Raw genomic sequence first — 20,449 nt, forward strand, 5'->3', positions numbered from 1 at the left:
CAGTTGCTCATCTGCTTTGTATATGATTACAGAAATGTTGCTTGAATCTGCAGACTCAGAGGTTTTTTTTGAGCTTTTGTCAAAAGGTAATACTGTCTTTCCCATAAAAAGAAAAATTAGAAAGGGTTAATTGTATAATCTTATTTTCTCATACAATACAGCTGTAAATCTAATAGCACCTTGCACCAGATGCAGCACTATAGTTCCAGAAATCAGAATACTTGCTGTGAGACTCAAGAGTCAGTGTGGTAGGCAAAATTGGAGAGCCTTATTCTTAAAGAAAAAAAAAAGCTTTTCTTCCCTGCCTGCTTCATTTTTTGTCTAAAATATGAGCCCTTCATTATGCTGTGTTGTCATACTCCTTAAAACCAGCTATTTTCAATGCATTCTCACTGATAACGACAAAATTCTGTGTTACAGAGGAGAGGTTTGTCTTAAGAGTGCAGTAGAAAATGTTCCCCTTTTAGGCAGTCTTGAAACTAGGGACAGGAGACTCTTATGAATTCTCTTGAGCAAATAGCTAAGGGAAAGTGCCTGTAAGGAAGAAAGGAAGGAAATATATAGAAGTAGAAGCATACTATACAAGCATCTGGGACCCTTCTTTTCTCTATCTGTATCTTGATTGCCTTGTCAAGAGTGCAGACAGTAGAAAAACTGTTGAGTAAAGGCATTCACAAAACTATTAGCCAAGGGTTACTGTGCAAAGAGACTTGCAAAAACTGATAGTATATGGTAAATTAAATAATAGGGAAGTGTGTTCTTGATAGAGCACACTTGACACTAGGGGTAGTTTTTAGCTGTTCTCACTGTATAGTTAGAGCACGCATAGTTGGTTCTCAGGCTTTCCATGTAGAGGGACTGGAGTTATAATCAGCATATAGCAGCAGGATTCTGTAATACTCGAAACAAGTAAACTTTCAAGTAATGCAAACACTTCTGCAGTACCATCGGATAAGTTAGAGGAAGAAGATAATGAGAGGGAGAACTGTCACGGTGTTATCCGTGACAGTGACCCAAGGGAAAACAGAAGAGAGTAAGAGAAAAAGGAAAAAAAAAAAAAACTGCGTCAGTGGCCATGCGGCCGCCCGAGCAGAGCCGCGCGCTCCGGGGGGAGGGGAGACAGCGGGAATAGACGGGTCTACAAAAAGAAACAACGGCACGATTTGAGAAGTAACGGTAACTTTACTAAATCTAATAAAATTGAACAATTGTGAGAGAAATGAAGTTTCCAAACCAAAAGCTGTGAGCTTACGTTAAGGAGGAGCTGAACCTCCACGGCAGCCCAGAGGAACCGCGCCCAGGCAGAGCGCCGCCTGGCATCCGGTGCGGAGCTCCGCCCCTCTGCTGCTCCCGCAGCATTAACTCCTTCACTGCTGCATGGTGCTCTGATGTGGAATACCGGCATCAAAACCACAAAACCACAACAAGAACTGACAAAATACATTCAGTCCATCAGCTTTTTCCAAAACATTACATACTCATGACACCCAAATGGAGCTGTGCGGTGGAATAGTTGGGTTCATCTGCATGTTGTGCACAGGCCACGTGTAGAGAGCAGACAGTCATTTAAGTAACCTCAGCATGAGATAGGAGCATAATTGCTAAGGTATCTTCGTAGTTTCTGAAACCGGTTTTTAACAAATACTCTACTTTTTGTATTTCAGAGATCCAGTGTACTTTGATGAGAACTGGTTAAACAGGATCAAAACAGAAGTAGGAGATAATTGGAGGTTAAAGGTATTTGATTTATTTTTCTTCTCAACAACTCTGTATTTAAGTTCTTAATACAATGTTGTGTTTTAATACTAGTATTTTTTAAAGATGAAGATGTTGCTTCATTGTATCTTGATTTAGAATGGATTTTATTGTACTTGTTTTTGTATTGATGTAGCTCTGCACAGTTCAGTGAAGAAAACACGTTTTCAGTTTTTAAGTTGGTTTCAAAAATTTAAAAGAAAAAATATTAAAGTAAATATCATGCTTGAGTTAACATTTGAAAAATACAAATATGAGTGAAAGCTTCTCTTTTTTACTATTAAGTGTGAAAATAACTTTTCATTTAAAAAAAACTCCGAGAAACAACTGCAAAGCAAGAAAAAACAGCCAATAAACAATTTATTTAAATAAAAGTGGCAAAATGTTATTTGCTTTTATTTTGCCAGCTTGGCAAAACTGAGTATTAGGAGAGGAGGTGATACTTCTTTTTGTGTTGGTTGTAGTCAGCATGCTTTTTAACCATAGCCCATTTGCTAGGTCATTTGTATTACTCAGTATTTGAGTAGTTTATCTTGCAGTCAGCAGAATTTACATTGACGTAGCTTTGGAGTGTTTTGATATTAAACCTGAAAAAAATAGTTTCACATGTGGATATTAGTCTTGTTTCTGACTGGTTTTCTTCAGAGAATAACACATGTACCTTTCTGAGTTGCCACTTCTTGCCTGACTTCGTTCTAATGTTTTTTTTTCATGTTAGTTGGTATTTGCCATAAACACTTTTATTATTTTTTTCTGGCCTCTCAGAAGCCCTTCTGAACATATCAGGAAGGGCTACAACAGGGAAATGGTCTAGTGCTTCCAGAGTTATTAGCATTGTTGGCTGAACAAAGGAGAGAGACAAAAGGCAAGTGCCACCTTAGGAAATGATGAAGAGTGTTGGTGCACATATGTTGTCTGTAAACTTGGCAGTGTGGGACCTTCTGCCTGGCCAGTAATTTGTGTGTCTGGGCTCTAGAATGGTTTGTCTAACAGAGTCTACCAGCAAGAATATGAGAACATTGATGAGGATATAGTTTTAGACTCGAAGAATAAAAGACATTGTTCCTAAAAAACAAAACAAAAAAAAAAACAACAACAAAAAAACCCACCTGTATTTATTCTACACTTATTAGAGAAATTAATTAAAGTTCACTTTTCAGAGAAGTGTATGGAACTGCAAGTGAGCAACAGATAACAAGGTTTAACTTTTCCCTAAGATAATTTTGTGGATTATTTCTAAGGAATATTAAAATTGTGGTTGTTAAGTTTGGAGAAAAAATGATCTGAGAACCACTCAATATAGTAACATTTCAGTTTTAAAATAGTGCAGCTTTTGTAACTCTTGGTGCTAGCTTGAGGATGATTTTTTTCTTTATCATCTATAAATACAGCAGGTTCTAAATCTTTGCAGATGTGAATATAACAACAACAACAAAAAAAAAAAAAAACCCACAACAATCTAGTAAGTTCATTATGTGTTTGAAGTGTCTATAAACATCATCTCAAATTTCAGTTTATCGCTGTCATCATTCCTTTGTGTTTTTCATATTTCCACGTAAGAACTTAAGGCCAATTATTTTTCTTGTTTCAAACAAAAGTATGCTACAGCTTTTTATATACTTTTTCATATTCTACTTCCCCAACTATGAACAATATTAAATGGTATGAATTTTTAGTGCCCAATTTGTAACCATAAAAGTAATCCTGTACTTGGTCAGCTGTTCTTCTTTATTTGTATATAAACAGTAGGGTAATTCTTGAGCTGTTCATGTGTCTGTCATTCATAGCCTTGCTTACAGGAGCATTTTAATTCTGTTGGTTTGTCAGTAGATTTTGAATGCATGCAGAATAATTTTGAGTGCCTCCTTATTGTAATTTTCCTTCTTATTTTAAGAAGGACATGAAAAATGTTAATTGGGTTAACCCATAACCTCACAGTATGTTTATTATCACAACTTATATTCTTGCTGCTAAGCATGGTTGCTGTCTGCTTCCAAAATTGTATGATATAGTAGTCACCCGTATTATGCTCTTAGTGTTATGAAGCATATAAAGGAGCCAGTCTAGTAGAAGAGGTAGGCTTAAAACGAATAAAATGTGCATGCAACACGTGGGCCATGCCTACCTTGGGATAAGCAGAAGACACATTGTTGTGCATTTATCTTCCAGTCTTTCACTTTAAACATTCAGACTGCAGCATCAGTTTAAAGCACACTGTCATCTGGACTTCTAGCAGTGAGCTACATTTTTTGTGATTCCTGAATAGCACATACAAGCAATTCACTAGATTTTCTGCAGTGTTTACAGTTCTAATGATTTGCATTTGATAGAATATTGTAAAACAGAATCATCAATGAAATTCAAGTGCAGGCTGTTTAGTAATCCAAATAACCTGATCTACAAGGTTTATCTTCATCTCCCTGTGGTAGTAGAATTATGGTTGCGCTAAATTATTCTACATTACAGGCTAGGTCAAGTGATATAGTTATGTACACAGAAAACTGGCTTCAATCCTTCTGATACTTTCATGTTCCCTGTAAGAAAGGGAGTACTTCTTTATGAGCAGCCTTTTGAGTTTTTAATTTCGTTTCTTTTTTTTTCTGTTAAAGATAGAATGTGCTGTCATGTGTCATATGAGTGTGCTTCTGCAAGAAAGAAGTGGAGATTATAGACATACTTAGAAGACAACTTTTATTTCTATGAAAAAGATAAATAACAGATACATTTGTCTATGTTCTTTCTATTTTTTTTCTTCTCTCCTTGACTCAAGAATATCCCTATATCTGTTCTTGGGATTTCTTTTTGCACAAAACCAGCTGGAGGATAACCTGTGGCCCAACTTACAATAGAGAAGAGAGAGAATGTAGTTTAAAGCAGAGACCTAAAGTGGTGGAAACTATAAGGAATGTGGGTTTTTTGTTTGTTTTTTTTAAATATGCAGCTGAGGATTTTAGTCAGATATCTGAAGCTCAGTGATTAAGAATTCTCTTGCCATTTTAAGTTTGCCCTAAACTGTGAGGGGAAATTCCTCTGGGTGTGATTATTCAGGAGAGATACTGTAGAACAGTGCCACAGAACATTGGGGTTCCCATTTAGACAGAAGTGTACAAGGATTTACATGGAGTTTTCACTACAAACATAATTTCAGACATACATGTGAAAGAAGGATACATGCAAAATGAGGAACAAACTTGTCAAAATACTTGAGAGTAAACAGGAGGTTAACCCCTGACGTCTTTTTGTCAGTAATCACAAGCTTTAAGAGCATTTCCACTGCCCATTACACTAGGCTTTTCTTGTGTAGCTCAGCTGTACTTCTGAAGAGAGAAATCTAGGCAGATAATCCTTACAGTACATAAATTTGTCTAAGTTGTAGATAATAGTAGTTTCGTATGACAGGTAAAAAGAAAACCACTTCCACCATTAACCCTTCTCTTCCTCGCCCCCCCCCCCCCCCCCCCCCCCCAAAGAGCCTTAAACCTTGCAGTGTCAGATTATATGTTTTCTTTAGAAACCCTTGAGGGAAATCATATCTGCTTTCTTTCTAGTCAGTTTATCAGCTTAAATACTGCGGAGTAAGGGTCAGTCTCATAGAGTGTTTGATGGCTTATGTACAGCAGCCAACATGGCTGTAACTGACTGGTTAATGATCGTTTAACATAAGGAATATCAAAATCTGCAGTGGATATTAGTCAGTTTGCTGATGGAACCAAACAGGAATCTCATGTGCTTGTGAGCTGATCTCCAAAGGATTGTAAAGCACTTTATAGTCATGATCCATGTTGGAAACAGTATCTCTTGTGTTCTGCCATTGCATGACTTAATGGTCTTTGTTAATGAGTTGTAGTTATTCTTTGTCTTTCAGAAAAAAAGAGGGGAAAAAAATAAAAACTATAACTTGCTAGAATTCTAGAAATCATCTTTAACACTTCCCTTTGCTTTTCTCTTCTGTATTTGTTGTTCATTTTCACTCTTCTTTGTTTTAACTGTTAGAATTTGTGCTATGGCCTGGCCACAGTTAAAGGGTTGTCTGAGTTGAATCTCAAAACAGAACACATTTGTGGTAGTTCGCCAGTGGCAGAGAACCACAGCAATAGGGCCATCTAAGTGTATTCACTACAGACAAGTAAAATGAAATAAAAAGAGATAACTCCCCTAGCAGTACTGAAGACTATTGTTAAGTTCAAGTCAATCTATAAAGAAGCTCCTTTAGCTTTATAATTGTATGATTGTCTGCCTGATTCAAAGATGATGTAGTGAACTCCTGAAAGCAGGAAAGCAAGTTATCTTGATACTGTTGATTGACAGTGGAATAAAGTGGGACCTTGAAGACAATTTTTTTTTCGTTTTGTTTTCTTTTTTGGAAGTTGCTCTCACATACAGTGGAATTCATGATAGATTTTGATCAATACTGATTTTGTTAACAGCATTGCAGCGTTAAGCTCTGTGAAAGTTATATGGAGGAAGATAACTCCTTGCGTTTAAGACATTTAATTCAAACAGTGCTCCCAGGAAAAGGGGAGAGTAAAGTATTTCCTGTGCTAGGGTGTTCCACTTTGTTTCTCACTTCTGGGATTATGTTCAAATTCAAGGTTCCTCACAATAATCTCATTGGTAAGATGGACATAAACTCTGCAATATGGTCCTTATGTTTCTGTGGCACTTCCTGCAGCAGACTCAGGTAAACAACCAACTGGAAGGTCAAGTCTGAAAATTACTATTCCAATCAGTGCAGTATTTGTTATGTGATTTGATTTATAAATTAAGTGATTTGTATTTCTTTAAAATCTTAAATCTGCTGTAGACTTTGATTGTAATTGTTCGTAGCTGTGGGGATGTGGAGGTGATTTCTTCAGGGCTAACAGATGTTTTGTGTTAACAGGTATAGCCTATTTCTTTCTTGAGTTTTCCGTAGAAAAGGTGTGTTTCAATCATCTTATTTTGTCTACCTGTTGAATATTGAAGTGTTGAGTTCATCCTTGAATTTCAGTGTAATGTCTCCGAACTGTATTATGTAGTGTTTTCTCAGACCTTTTGCAAGGTAGATCTAATCCACTGCCAGAAGTTCCTCATTGGATATTTCCAGAATGTACTCAAGAATATAGAAGTAGAATTGCAAGCTTTATCGACAGTTGAGGTTTGATAGTTCTGTTTTCATTTTACTCCATTCATTATAATCTCACAGTTTGTCACCGTGGGTACTGTTGTTAGCAACAGTGGTTTGTGAATTCTCATGCTACTTATGTTTAAGATAAGATGAATAGAATTGGGATGTGATTATTGAGTTCTGTAACCACTCTCTCATTTCTCTTCAGTCTTTATGGAACCTGTTTGTAGACTTTTCCATCACAGGAAATAATACACTGCTTCTGTTATCTAAATTTCTTACTGATATACTTGGACACTGTTGTAATCTATAGCAATTACATTTAAAAAAAAAAGTTGTTTTTTTCTTCTAAACATAACCTGTGAGATCAGTTGGCAATTTTTTATGGCTTTCTTCACAGTTTCCTATATTTGATCTAACTGTGTTTTTACCAAAAATAGAGCTGAAACCCTTCAATACTGAAGAAGTATAGCATAGATTCTGCGCAGCAGGAGATATTTAACTGACACCACTGGTTTTGCAAGTGGAACAGATGCTATCTTTGTATGAAACTGAAGGTGTTGCTGAGAAATGTGAATTTTGCCATGATACTACAAGACTGACATTCGATTATAAGGAACTGAGTTAAAGGGAGGAACAAACACAAATGAAAGAACTAGGAGAAGTAATTAATGTGAACATTAATAAGTTATGCTTACGTGTGTTTTAAATAAACGATTGTATTGAGCAGTAACTAGTCTTCGTTTGGAAGAAGAGATTTACCTGTCCAGAAAATAGATCACTGTAATACTTAAAGATAAGAAAATTTCTCAATTTACAGATAAAAATAAAGATAACCAAGTATTCCAAAGAAGATTCATGCTTTAGAATCTAATCTAAAGACCATTTAAGACTCTGCGTTATAACACATGTTTATGAAAATTATGTATTCATAAAGATCTTGTGATCAGATCTGGCAGTCTGATCACAAGGAAGTACTGCATAATTTGCTTAGTTCTATCTTAATATGTTTAAATATAATTTTATTGTGCAAAGAGATACCATACAATTGCTTTGTATGATTCTTCTGATTGCCTCTTTTATGATTCTGTCTCTGTGATTTATTGTCTGCATTTATTGCATTGTCTTCTTGAACAATAGGTAAGCAACCTGAAGAAAATTTTAAAAGGGATATTGGATTACAACCATGAGGTAAGAACAGTTCCAATGTAATGTTTATGTATTTTTATTGCATGTTTTATTCCACTTGCTTAATGTAAACAATATTCTATAGATGCATTCAGTTCTGACTTTTATCTTTCAAAATGTTTCATTTACATTGTTTCATTGTCTCTTCTGAGGTGTAAGCCTGTTTTATCCAACACCTTAAGAGCTTTCAGAGCAATCTGGTTTGGAAATCTTGTCATAAAACAGTTGATATCTTGTGATGATGGTCTTAAATGATACCTCTGATATTACCTCTGTTCCAGTAAAGGACTTACCCTTGCCTTTTTATTCTTTTTGGGCAGGAAAAGGAAAGAACATTTCTAGCTTCAACTTGCGTTATGGTTGTTAATGAATATTTTAATCCGGAGATAGTGGAGTCAGTCCATTGTGTTCTCTGTTAGCAAAATCAGAATGAATTGCTCCCTAAAAGATACAATAAAGTATTTTTCAGTGATGAATCATCAGTTGGAATTTTCTTTTAGCTTCAGTGATATTTTGAAGCAAATCGTTTAATACAGGCTGCAACATAAAATCTCTGATTTATACATTCCCCCCCCAAAAATCCACTGTTAACTTCTTGTGAATACTTGGTGAGGAAGGTATTAGTTAAAAAACATAAGTCTTGGAAAGTAAACAGATTCTGAGAAAGAAAAGTTAGACCGATAAGTTCATGTTCAGGTTGTAAACTAATTTTGAAAAATTTGTTGACCTAGACTGGTCAGGTATTGCTCCTACTCCCCCTACCCAAAGAACAAGGGGAGAAAATATAATGAAAAAAGCTCATAGGTTGACATAAGATCAGTCAGAAATTACCATCACAGTCAAAATAGACTTAGCTTGGCAAAAATTAGTGGTTTATTGCCAGTTAATAACAGTGTAGAGGAGTGAAGGAGGAAGGAAGAGGAAACCAAAAGCCATTTCCTCGTGTCTCCTTGCTTCCTGGGCTCTACTTCCATTTCAGTTCTATGTTCTTCTGCCCTAATGGGCATAGAGGCATAGGGTGTGGAGCTATGGTCAGTCTGTGAGGCATTGCTTTGCCATTGCTTCTTCCTCCTCACACTCTTCATCTGCTTCTGCCTGGGGTGCTGCATGTTGTCTAACAAACTGCTCCTGCATGGAGCACTCAGGAAGGAAAGTGCTCATAACAGATCGTTTTGGAAAGAAAGAAAGTTCTTTGTCACAGAATATTAATATTACTATGACAAAATGATGTCAGCTTCTTTTTGTGTAGTGGGCAGGTAGGATTATTAAGCTCTTGAAAACTTCCCTGCTTTGATAGGTGACCAAGTTTTGACTTTAAAGTTCTCAAAGGTAATGCATGTTTGTAGGTTTGACTGGATTTTTGTTTGCTTTCTTTTTTTCTGTTGTTGCAATGTTTGTAGTGATATTGGAGACAATCTGGATTTTACAATAAATTCTATTTGTTTTCATTAGCCTTATTCTCCTCCTATCAGGCACCTGCTCCATAGTACAGATGTGAATGTATATGAATTTTGCTTGATGTAGCAAAAAGATTTGGAAACACAATATGATTTTTTTATTGTTTAAAAAGAATAAATGAAAAAATAATAGCACATCAAGCAGGACAGTCTGTTGATAGCTGTTATGCATTGCTCTTTTTGTCAGTTATCACAAGGAAGTGTAAGAAGCCGAAGGTACTCGTTTTTGACTTGTATGCTTTGTTATGCCCCAGTAATTTTGCTGCAGAACTCTTCTGCTCTAATATTGAAACTCTTTTCAAATAAGATAAAGTGGAGGAAGGAACATTTCCCACTGTTCATATACTTATTTCAGACTTCTTCGTTATTATTTCATTGTTACTGCAGTATAACTTCATGTTTTTTTCAGAATCCTCAGTGCTTACTGCATGATTCACTATGGTGTTTGCAGATATGCTACTTTCCACTAGCATTTCTCAACAGCAAATACATTGTCATTAAGCATTATATTGTTAAATTTGACATTGCATTTGAAGGAAATGCAGGGAATACAGATGAACAGTTAAACACATAACTAAGCTTGAATCATTCGAAGAGTACTGTTTTACTATGTTATTGCAGTCTGTATATGGTGGTAGTATTTTTGTGATTGGTGTGTTCATAGAATTCTTGGTTTTTTTCACTAGAAAGACCTAAAGGAAGTATTTCAATACAATTCATACATTCTTTTCAGTATGCAAAGATTTTAGTTGTGTTGGTGCTCATTCTTTGAGAAAGCTGTTAAGAATAATAATTTAAAAGAAATAGAAAAATTTAAAAAAAGAAAAGAAAAAAAACCAAACAAAACAGGAACAGACCAAGCCACAACAAATCCACAAGGCCTAGCTTTGATTTCTTTATATTCTTCATATAAATCTGTTCTTATTATTATTATTTAAATTAGTACCTTCATCTGCTTTTATAGTTGTTTTTTTTTGAGTGTTGAAGTCAAAAAAAGCATTCAGCAAACAAGTGACTGATTCCCTTTACACTCATTGCTTCTTTATTGGACCCTGCCTAAGAAATGACAATTTCTTTTTATCTGCAATTAATGTGTCAGAGATGTGTTTAATTCCACATTTCATATTCATATTTTCAGCTCCCTGAAAGCTCTTTAAAATCCAGCAGAACTATTTAATTCCTTCTACTGACAATCATTAATGTAAATACTTTTTAATTATAAATCAGATTATGTTAATTATAAGTCACATGTTTTCTTCCCTATGTTTTTCAGGATGGTTTTTATATTTTATATTTTTGTATTTCTGTGTAGGTTGCTTAATTATATGTTGTATTACTACCTCAAATTCTTTTCCATTAAATTAGCTTTTTCTGCTCCAGGTCTTGCTACACATGGTTGAATTTACTGGAAGCGTGGGACTGACTGATCAAGTGTTTCACAGTCTCGTATTTGTCATCCATCAGTGCTAGATACATGTTTTGTATAAGTGAATTATTTTAATTTCAGCTTTCCAGAGGGATGAAATATGAGACTTGCCTGTACTGTTTTATTCTAGCTAAAAAACTACGTGCAGTGGTGGGTCATCTTTTGAGCCTGTCTTTGTTACTTTCTTATTCAGAATAAACAAATCTTACTTGGTTTACAGTGGCTTCTTATTAGTTGGGACAGGTTTGTGTTCTGCCGAATATTAACAGTACCAAAGATTACGGATGGTTTAAATACCTGCTATACAAGCTGGCATTACTCAGTTTATTTTAAAGGTGGATTGAAGACTGTACGAAAGTGAAAAATATGCGCTTCCTATTGATTATGAATCATCTTTGTATGTTGAAGTTTGTGCTATGTATATGTATTGATACAGACATGTATGTACTGGGTCTTTATACAGATTCTAGGGCAGCAGATAAATGACTTCACCCTTCCTGATGTTAACCTGATTGGAGAGCATGCTGATGCTGCAGAGCTTGGAAGAATGCTTCAACTTATATTGGGATGTGCTGTGAACTGTGAACAAAAGCAAGGTACTAAGTTTTGAAAAATGTTCTCTCTCAAACACTGAATGAAAATCCAGCTCATTGTGTAATCACTTAAAGGAAAATGATATCTCTCAGGCTGCTGTTAGAGACAAATTAATACTAATTTTGTCAAAGATAACTTTATTCTGTCTTTCAGGTAACTTCTGTTTTCAGTTTTGCTGGCTTTGCATTCTCAAACTGTGGAGCTGGTTTTGCTCCCCACATGCGTACTGACAAGTATATGGAATTACTTTAGCTCAACCAAACAAGAATTCTTGGTCCCTCCCTGAAAGACTATTTTTTGATTCCCTTGTCTCTTCTGTTACCAACTGTCTGTCTGACCTGCAGAGGCTGCAGAGGATGTGATTGGACTGTGCAGACAGTGTTATCACCTCCGAGTCTCTTACTCTAAATTTGCCATATCCTTTGGTGCAGTATGTCTTTGCTGTCCAGTTACCTTAAATTACACTTGAATTAAAGCAGCTTAAGATAACAAAGAAACTGCAGTTTATTCCTAAAATGCGAAGCACAGAAACACATGAATAATATAGGTGGATAAGTGAAATTATGCTTAAGTATTTACATTAAAGTTGCAGCAAAGATTTGTCTCTTTGTGATTTACGTTACTGCAGTTTCCTTTCTACCAAAGTGGTAGGTAGGCTTTCAGACCTCTTCTAGTATGGTGGTGTATCTTAGCTTTCTTAACTAATTTACCTGTTTCAGCTTTCTCAGGTATCTAAATCACTTTACTGTCTAATCTAAAATTGTTTTGATTGTTCCTTTGATGAAGAGGCAGTTTGGCTTTTTTATTAATTAGAGGTAATTTTCTTCAACAGACATGTAAATAACGGTTATATTAGGCTGTCTGTTCTGTCTGTCTTATGTAGGATTCTCTTTCTTCCTTTTGATGATTATTTGACACCTTCAAGTGAGAAGTATGTTTTATTCCTGAATTCTGTTGCTCTGTTAGACTGAACATTAGAAACATAGTAAATGAAAATATCTGAGCAGTATAGTCATACGTATTTTGTGTGAGATTTGCCATTATATAATTAACCACTTTGGAATACTGATCCCCAGTGTCTCCTACTTCAGCAGATGATTAAAGAATGTAGGTATTGTGTATGGGTAGTCTTATCTGGCTGGAAACTGATGGGCAAGTCATAAATACCTTGACTTGGTCTAAACTTCGTATCTCATTCTGCCACTGCCTCATCTTGCAGAAAAACTTATCAAGTAGCTCACATGAACTTACCCTCCCTCCCAACCTTTTCCTCCCTCCTCTGTATTTATTTGTGATATAACACAAATTAGAAAAACAAACTAAGAAAATTATTTGAAATAAGGATGTAGAAAGGACGCTGATTTTAACGTGCAGAAAAAGATAGTCTTTCTTTGCGTAGGGTACTTGTATAGCCTGAATGGTGTGAAGTACAAGAAAGGAAAAAAAATATGGGTGGTTAATACATAGTTTACTACATTGATGCAGTGTTCTAGTGAGCTTGGGCTGACCAGATTTCTTGAAGTCTTGTTTCTTTGGGTGACTTTGTTGGACAGTGTTTATACATTTCAGTGTAATCTCTGGCATCTAATCATTTAGCAGGGAGAGTGCAACTTGTAACCCCTTGTTTTGTATATAACATTCCAGAATGCACTTTTTTTTCAGAATACATTCGGACCATAATGATGATGGAAGAATCTGTTCAACATGTTGTCATGACAGCCATTCAAGAGGTATGCTGGAGTGCCTACAGTGTGTAAAAGTTGAGCTTTTCAGTATGTAACAGAAGTATGCCTTTTAACTTAAAAAACAAAAACTAAAGCAATTAAAAGTAGATGGAACGAGGAGTGCAGATTTTGCCATTTTACTTCGAAAAATATCTTCTTTATTTTTCATGGAAAAATTATTTAAGTATGCTTAATGTCATGGAACTCTGCTTGAATGTCCCACTTTTCTTTAAATCTAGAAGACTGAAACTTCTAGATATTTTTGATCCTGGGTTCCCTTTCCTTTATCTTTCCTACCCCACGTCTCCTGAAGTTCACCAGATTTTATGTGAGCAACCAGTACTGTAATTTTTTTTTTTAATTTCTGTCCTGTAGTTGCAGAACTGCATTGTTGGAAATATCCAAATAGTTTAATCAAGACCGTTACCTCTGATAGAGCATTTATTCGCAATTGCAATGGCGGGCACCCCTTAAACAGGGAGCGCACAGTGACAACATTGTCACATCTTCAATCCCTATTTCCCGATGCTTATCTCTTTCTCCCCTGGTTCTTCATTGGCTGAGTACTGCAGGTTCACACTCTTTCGCACACTTCGCTGATCAAATAAACATAAATCCCTTAGTTATTTAAACAACAACAAATGGTTGTTATCTAAACACCTGCAAATAACCCTCTTTTGCTAACGTGTATATGGTATTCCTACTTTTCACACAGACTTTCTAGGCTAAGTTACAGAATATTGAAACACAGATTACACTTCTTTGGATTAATTACACTTCTCAGTATTCACTGCAGAAACAACATTCAGTTTCCACACCATGAACTGTTAATGTTTTCTTTATTGGACAAGAAAAGAAAGGTGAATGTTTAGCAGAGTATTCTTTTGTCAGTTGTAGTGTTATGGATAGGCTAATGAAGGAATCTGTGATACACATTTTGACATTCTGGCAAATGAACTATAGTGTATTTTGTAAAAGTACAGTTGGAAACTTGATTTGTTTCTAAGACTGCAGTGGTTCTTCTGACTAGCCTGAAGAGTTACTGTATGCAGTGAAGGATTTCATAGTTACCAGTCACTGCTGAATGGTATTAGAAATACATACAGGCCCATTGGAGAAGTAAACCAGAGAATGACCGCTATTGCCATGAAGCTCCTGAGTGATTTCTGGTGTCTCTGAAGTACCTGTTATTCTTCATAGATGAAGGTGCATGGAAGGCCACTTAGGGAAGCACAAATCTTGGTAGTAACTTCTCATATTGAACACGAACGAGGGAAACTAAATTCCACATTGAACTCTTGAGCGTTTTTATTTTTCTTTAATGCCTAAACAGAGAAAGAGTGGTCCTATGGGAACTCCACCCTCGATTATTATTTCAACTAATGCTGTGTCCATATAATCTTATTTCATGTTGGCTGTTTGTGAACCTGTGTGTGTGTGTGTGTGTGTGTGTATATATATATATATATATATATATATATAGTATTACAGATAGTGTTTCTGAAATGACGTCAGAAGAATCTTTTTGCAAAATCATCTTCCAGTCACTGCTGCCAAGAGCAGGCAACTAGTCTTAAATTCTGAAATATTTTACTTCTCATTTTTTTGTTGGCTTGTTTTTAAATGTGTGGTAACATTTTGCTGGGTTTTCTTTTATCATTTTTTTATTAAAAGTAGCTTTCAACATCACTGTAAAAAAAAGCTAGATATGAAGCAGCCTGTAATATTTGCTGTTTGATGAGAATTAAACGTTGAACTTGTATGGCATTTATGTCCTTTCTTAGGTATAACAACCAGAAATGGGGAGAAATCATATGATGAGGATCTGTTCCTCAAGAACATATTTGAAATTCATTGAATCAAATTCAGAAGCTCACTATACTCGTGAAGTTCTGAGTGATTTTAATGCTGTCTTCCACAAAAAAGAAGCTGGTTAGAATGTGAAATATTGAGAACCAGGGGAGAAAGATCTTTACCATAGGAGGGTGGTTTACCAAAGAGGTCGGAAAATGTCCTCAAAAACAAATTTCCTCAAAAAGTCTCTCTGAGGAGACTTTTCAGGGCTGCTTCTTTCACTTTGGAGGAGTGATACTTTGTTGTATTTAAGGAGTTTTTCTATTTCTTGGACTTAGTACAGCTCTGGTAATCTAAGTGACTTGGACTAGGCAGTGTGTAGGAGAAACCAAAGTAAAGTGCCTACCTAGGAAAGCAGCTATATATGCAAAGCTGAAAAGTTGATATGTCATCTAATCCAAACATTTCAAAGTACTTGACAAGCAGGTACTCAGTCTTTTCAGATACCTAATTTAGAAGACATTTCTAATCTTTACTAATGTGTTATATAATTCTTCTTTCTCTGCATATGCCTTTTGATACTTTATAAATCATCTTAGTCTTGAAAACAGTTTTGAAAAACAAAAATTCTGCCATTTCTCATGGAAAAAAAAACTACTTAAATGACAAAATTAGCTTTTTATGTTTTAAAACTTATTTGATAAAAACATTAATTTCTTAAATGTTTAAGTAAAAATATTAATAAAATATTCCTACCTTAATAAAACAGCCAACCTTAAAGGTTTTATAAATTTAAGAATGCTTTTCTGGCACTTTTTAAGTGGAGTCGAAGTGATCTGATGTGTTGCCACCACCTACATTCTCTGATGACTGCCATCTGATGTTCATTTCTAAATGCAAGCTGTGCACAGGATGGAGGAAGAGCAAGGATGTTTTAACTATCAAAAATACTACCAAAATCTTATTACATGTAATTATGTATTGTGTAATATAGTCCTGTGTATACTGTTTGAAAGTAATAACAGATTACAGTAAAGTACAATTAGTATTATGGTTTATAATACAAAAAGTATTCTTAATTTCCTAATTTGCAGATTGTTTCTGAAGGAAAAAAATCTTTTCATACAGAATTTTGTCCGTTATGTATTTTGCTCACCTTGACATCCATTGAGAAGTCTGTCTTTTGCTTGAACTAAACTTAGTGTGTTTTCCTTTCTTTGTGCAAGAATAGGCTCTTTACATCAAAGTATTAAAGGTAGTGTCAAAACTTGTCTGGGGTATACAGCAACAAGTATTTCCTATCCATTTTAATACCCACAGTGTTGTTTTCACAAAGCAGAACCTGTTTTGCCCTGACAATGCAGAAGTTACATTTTTGTAATTAAAGGTAGATTTTCATTAGATAGGAGAACAAAAAAAAAAAAAAAAAAAATTGGGTATGTCAGCACAGGCTGAGAAAGGTGGGCCTGTTCAGCCTTGAGAAGGCTCTGGGGCGACCTGATTGTGGCCTTTCGGTTTCTAAAGGGGAAAAGAAAAGGACAGAATCTTTGGCAGCATCTGTGATGATTGGACAAAGAGAAATATAAGATGGGAGATTTAGACTGGATATAAGGAAGAAGTTTTTAATAGTAAGGATGGTAAGGCACTGGCACAGGTTGCCTGGAGAGGTGGTGGATGCCCCGTCCCTGAAGACATTCAAGTCCAGGCTGTATGAGGCTCTGAGCACCTAATGGAGCTGTAGGTGTCCTCAGGGGAGTTTGACCAGGTGGCCTTTAAAGGTCCCTTCCAACTCAAATGGTTCTATGATTATTGGAGAAAGAATAAAGTTCTGCTGCATTAAAGAGTACACACTATACAATTCATAGAATTCATAGCCTTGTATCTTTAGTAAAAGTAATCATTTCAGAAAGATCTCCAGGCTACCGAAGCTTACAGGAGCTCTTACAGAAGCCCTTATCTTTAAGTACAAAAAGTAGTTCAGATATCATGAGCACAGTAAAGGCTGCAATAATATAAAACTACCAGATTTACAGTTATTTTTAAAAACATCTTGCCAAAGCTATGAGCATACAAATGTGTGAATGGTAAAGGATTAACATCAAACACAGCAGGGTATGGCAACTGCTTTTCATAAAAAACAGATTAAAAATGGTAAAATTTGTCATGTTGACCAGGTTACTGTGCCACCTAAAATCCAGAATTAAATCTTTACCACAGATTAAGCTCTCTTGTTTTTAAATGGCTCTTTGATTTAAATAGATGTTCTAATTAAAGTCTTCATTTGAACTATGTAAGATAAACTGGGGGAAAAAAGAAATATTAATTGCCATAACAAGGACTTAATTCACTATGGAGGCCTAATGCCTATTGCTGAGTTTTACAGGCATTTTATTATAGCCAACTTACTTCTAAAATCTTTGAGCATGTTGTTCGTTAAAGGTAAATTTGAAAATTGATAATAATACTGTTTTTGAATTAAATCATGAGGTAAAAGTTGAAGGCAGGCCTTTATGCCTGTCTTTAGTTGCCATAGAAGACAAGATATGGAGAAGGAGAAGGCCCCTTTCTACTCGGTTTCATTCTCCTGAGTCAGCCAGTTCACATACTTGAAACAAATGAAATATTGATTGCCAGCTTAAACTCAGGTTTTGGCACTGACCTGTAACTCCTAAGATCATGTGTTTGGTGTTAGGTAGTAAAACTGCAACAGTATTTCAAGAGTTAGACTGAATGTGAAGTTGTAAATGAGGTACAAAACAAGGGAATTCACAATAAAAATAATAACATATTAATAATGAAGAATCCAGGAAGGGTGAATATACCATCAAATAGTTAACTGTTGAAATGAGCATTTCGCAATTGTGAAGTTCACTACTTTCAGAGATTGCTGACTGACTGGAAATAATGTCCAAACCAGGGGTATCTAGGCAGGCTTGTTCCTTATGTGGACAGAAGTTGTAGAATGTGTTTTGAGTATTTCTGTTTGAAATCCTAAAAATGCAGCATTCAGTAGAACATTTATTGAATTTTTTCAGGAAGTTTTGCACGCTACTAATGTTGCTGCTTATGGTAAAATGTGCTTTCAAGGTGGAAGGAATTGGGAAGAGGCATTCCAGAGGCTGAATATAGTCAGGATATTTAATTACATATACCACTGACCTTTCCAGTTCTAGGAGGATTTGTGGGGAAAACAGAGGATCTCCATCATCACCTTGTTAAGTCTTACTTTCCAGAAAGCATTCTCCCTCATGCAGTCGTATGCCCCAGATTCCTCATGTTCCCTATGGAATTCCATTCACAAATTCCAGTTAACGTTCTGCACCCACACCATGTATTTTCAGTGACTGATCCTTCTCTAATCCTTCATCTAATGTTCCTCCTAATTCATTCTGCTTGGAGATCTACAAAAGCTGAGCCTGGGCTGCTCGCTCTGGATGTCCCTGCTTGAGCAGGGATTGGAACAGATGGACCCAGGAGTCCTCGCCAACCTCAGATATACTGTGAATGTTTTTTATTTTTATTTTTATTTTTTTCTTTTCTGCTAAGGTCTCTAAAGTATAAGAGGTTGTAGGATAAGTGTCAAAACACACTGAAAAGTAGAGGTATCATGTTTATTGGCCTCAACTTGCTTCCATGACAGTGATCTGTAGAAAGCAGAAACATCAGGGTAGCCACTGGTAGGTTGTATAGGGTATTGCATTGCTCCTGTGTTTGTCTTGAGAAAGGCTCATTAACCTGGCTTTCCAAGGAGGAGGTTGTGCTCTGTGACCAGAAATAGCATGTTGAATGTCAGGGACGTGCTACTGTCCCTTACAGGTGGTGTGCAGCCTGGGAGCTGTCAGCTGGAGAGAATTTGTAGGCTTAAAGGGTAGTATTTATGTCGTCTGGAACATGGTGAGAATGTTTGTGAACAGTGGTGCTGGATATGGAACAAACTGAAGAGCATTTGGTTAAGTCTTGTCATTCCTATTAGTCATCTGGAAAAGCATTTAAACAGTAGCTAGAGGGATGAAATAATTAAACCGTACGTAACATTACTAAGAGAGCCTCTGTGTATGGTATTGGAAAAGGTGTGACTTCATTTTTCAAGAGAACTCTGAGGCAATGGACTTCCTAATTTCTGTTCTAGAGAATCTGAATTTTGTGGAGAGCTTCATTTCAGGGTAGATTGTCTTTGTAAACATATTGATGAAGTGGAAATAATTAAGCAGCTAGCAACAAACATGGTCATGGTTATCTGATGAATTTAAGCATATATTGTGCAGCTAAATCCCAAGCAGGGACATGAAGGAAGGGACAGAAATGTTAGGTGTATAAATATTCAAGTAGTGTGAATGTCAAACAGAGGTTTGCTCTTCCACATGATGGTACAAACAGAAAGGATGGAGAGAAAACACAAGTTCTGTGCTGTGTACCAGAGAAACTTTGCCAATGGAAACTAGTACAAAAGCTTTGGTTTCTGGAAAGAGTGAAGGAACAAAGGAAGCCCTGCCTCTGCAAGAGCAGCCAGCTGGGCAGCAGGCCCTGAGAAGATGGTGAAAAGGGACTCTTGTCCTGATTTTAGTGGGATTCAGCTTCTTTTGTTTGTGACTTCATTGAATTGTGCGTAGAAGTAGTAAAAGGTGTCATGTGTGGATGCAATCAAAAATGATGATTTTGCTTCTGCAGTGCTTCCTTGTCAGTTACAATGCATCTCCTACAGAGTTTATTACAAATTCAGTGATAATAACAGTAGCCCTATTATGTTTGCTGGGCCTGCGTAGGAGATAGCCCTTGGGATACAGTTTGTATTACATTTGATTTAACTTCTAACTCATTGTAGGGTCATCGTGACTGGGGTTAGAAAGAAATCTTCCAATAACTAAGCTATCAGTTTTTTTTTTTTTCTTTCACTAAAGCATTTCACAAAGCATGTCTCATTTAAAAATGAAGTAGGAAACTTCATTGCTGTCAAAATGAAGCCCGTGGAAGTTAAAATCAGCTTGGTGTTTCACTAAAGTTTGTCTTTTATATTAAAAGTATTTGCTTTTTCTAATCCACTGTAATCTAATTTCAGTTGATGAGTAAAGAGTCTCCTGTCTCTGTTGGAAATGATGCTTACGTTGACCTTGATCGGCAGGTATATAAGACTGGATTTTTTTTCTCTTTCAATCATAGCATGCCAGTACCCAGTCATTTCATGTGATTAAGCAGCTTTTTTTTTAAATTATTTTTTAATTATAGAGGGGTTTTGCAGGAAATTAACATAAGGAACGGAAAATTAAACTTCAGTATTTTGAATTATCTTGCTTTATAAATCGAGTATTCTTATTTTGCATATTTGATGAAATTTCAGTTTTGGAGAAAAAAACAATGTAACGTTTGCAAAATCAGTGTAAGCTTATTTCAGGAAACCATTTATTGA

General features: G+C 35.8%; 1 protein-coding gene across 2 annotated transcripts in view; it reads left to right on the forward strand.

The window, feature by feature from the left end:
• The window catches only part of HOOK3 (hook microtubule tethering protein 3), an 87,403-nt gene that overhangs the window by 19,235 nt on the left and 47,719 nt on the right, over positions 1–20,449 (forward strand). For both annotated transcript variants that reach the window (XM_065740709.1, XM_065740710.1), the window contains exons 3-7: positions 1,665–1,737; positions 8,003–8,053; positions 11,397–11,529; positions 13,190–13,257; positions 20,102–20,164. In XM_065740709.1, the coding sequence (XP_065596781.1) occupies positions 1,665–1,737; positions 8,003–8,053; positions 11,397–11,529; positions 13,190–13,257; positions 20,102–20,164 (388 nt within the window). The remainder of the gene's footprint in view (positions 1–1,664; positions 1,738–8,002; positions 8,054–11,396; positions 11,530–13,189; positions 13,258–20,101; positions 20,165–20,449) is intronic.

This window comes from Cyrtonyx montezumae, unplaced genomic scaffold (assembly GCF_038088225.1).
Source record: "Cyrtonyx montezumae isolate F1298 unplaced genomic scaffold, pur_monq_1.0 scaffold_29, whole genome shotgun sequence".
Taxonomy (NCBI): domain Eukaryota; kingdom Metazoa; phylum Chordata; class Aves; order Galliformes; family Odontophoridae; genus Cyrtonyx; species Cyrtonyx montezumae.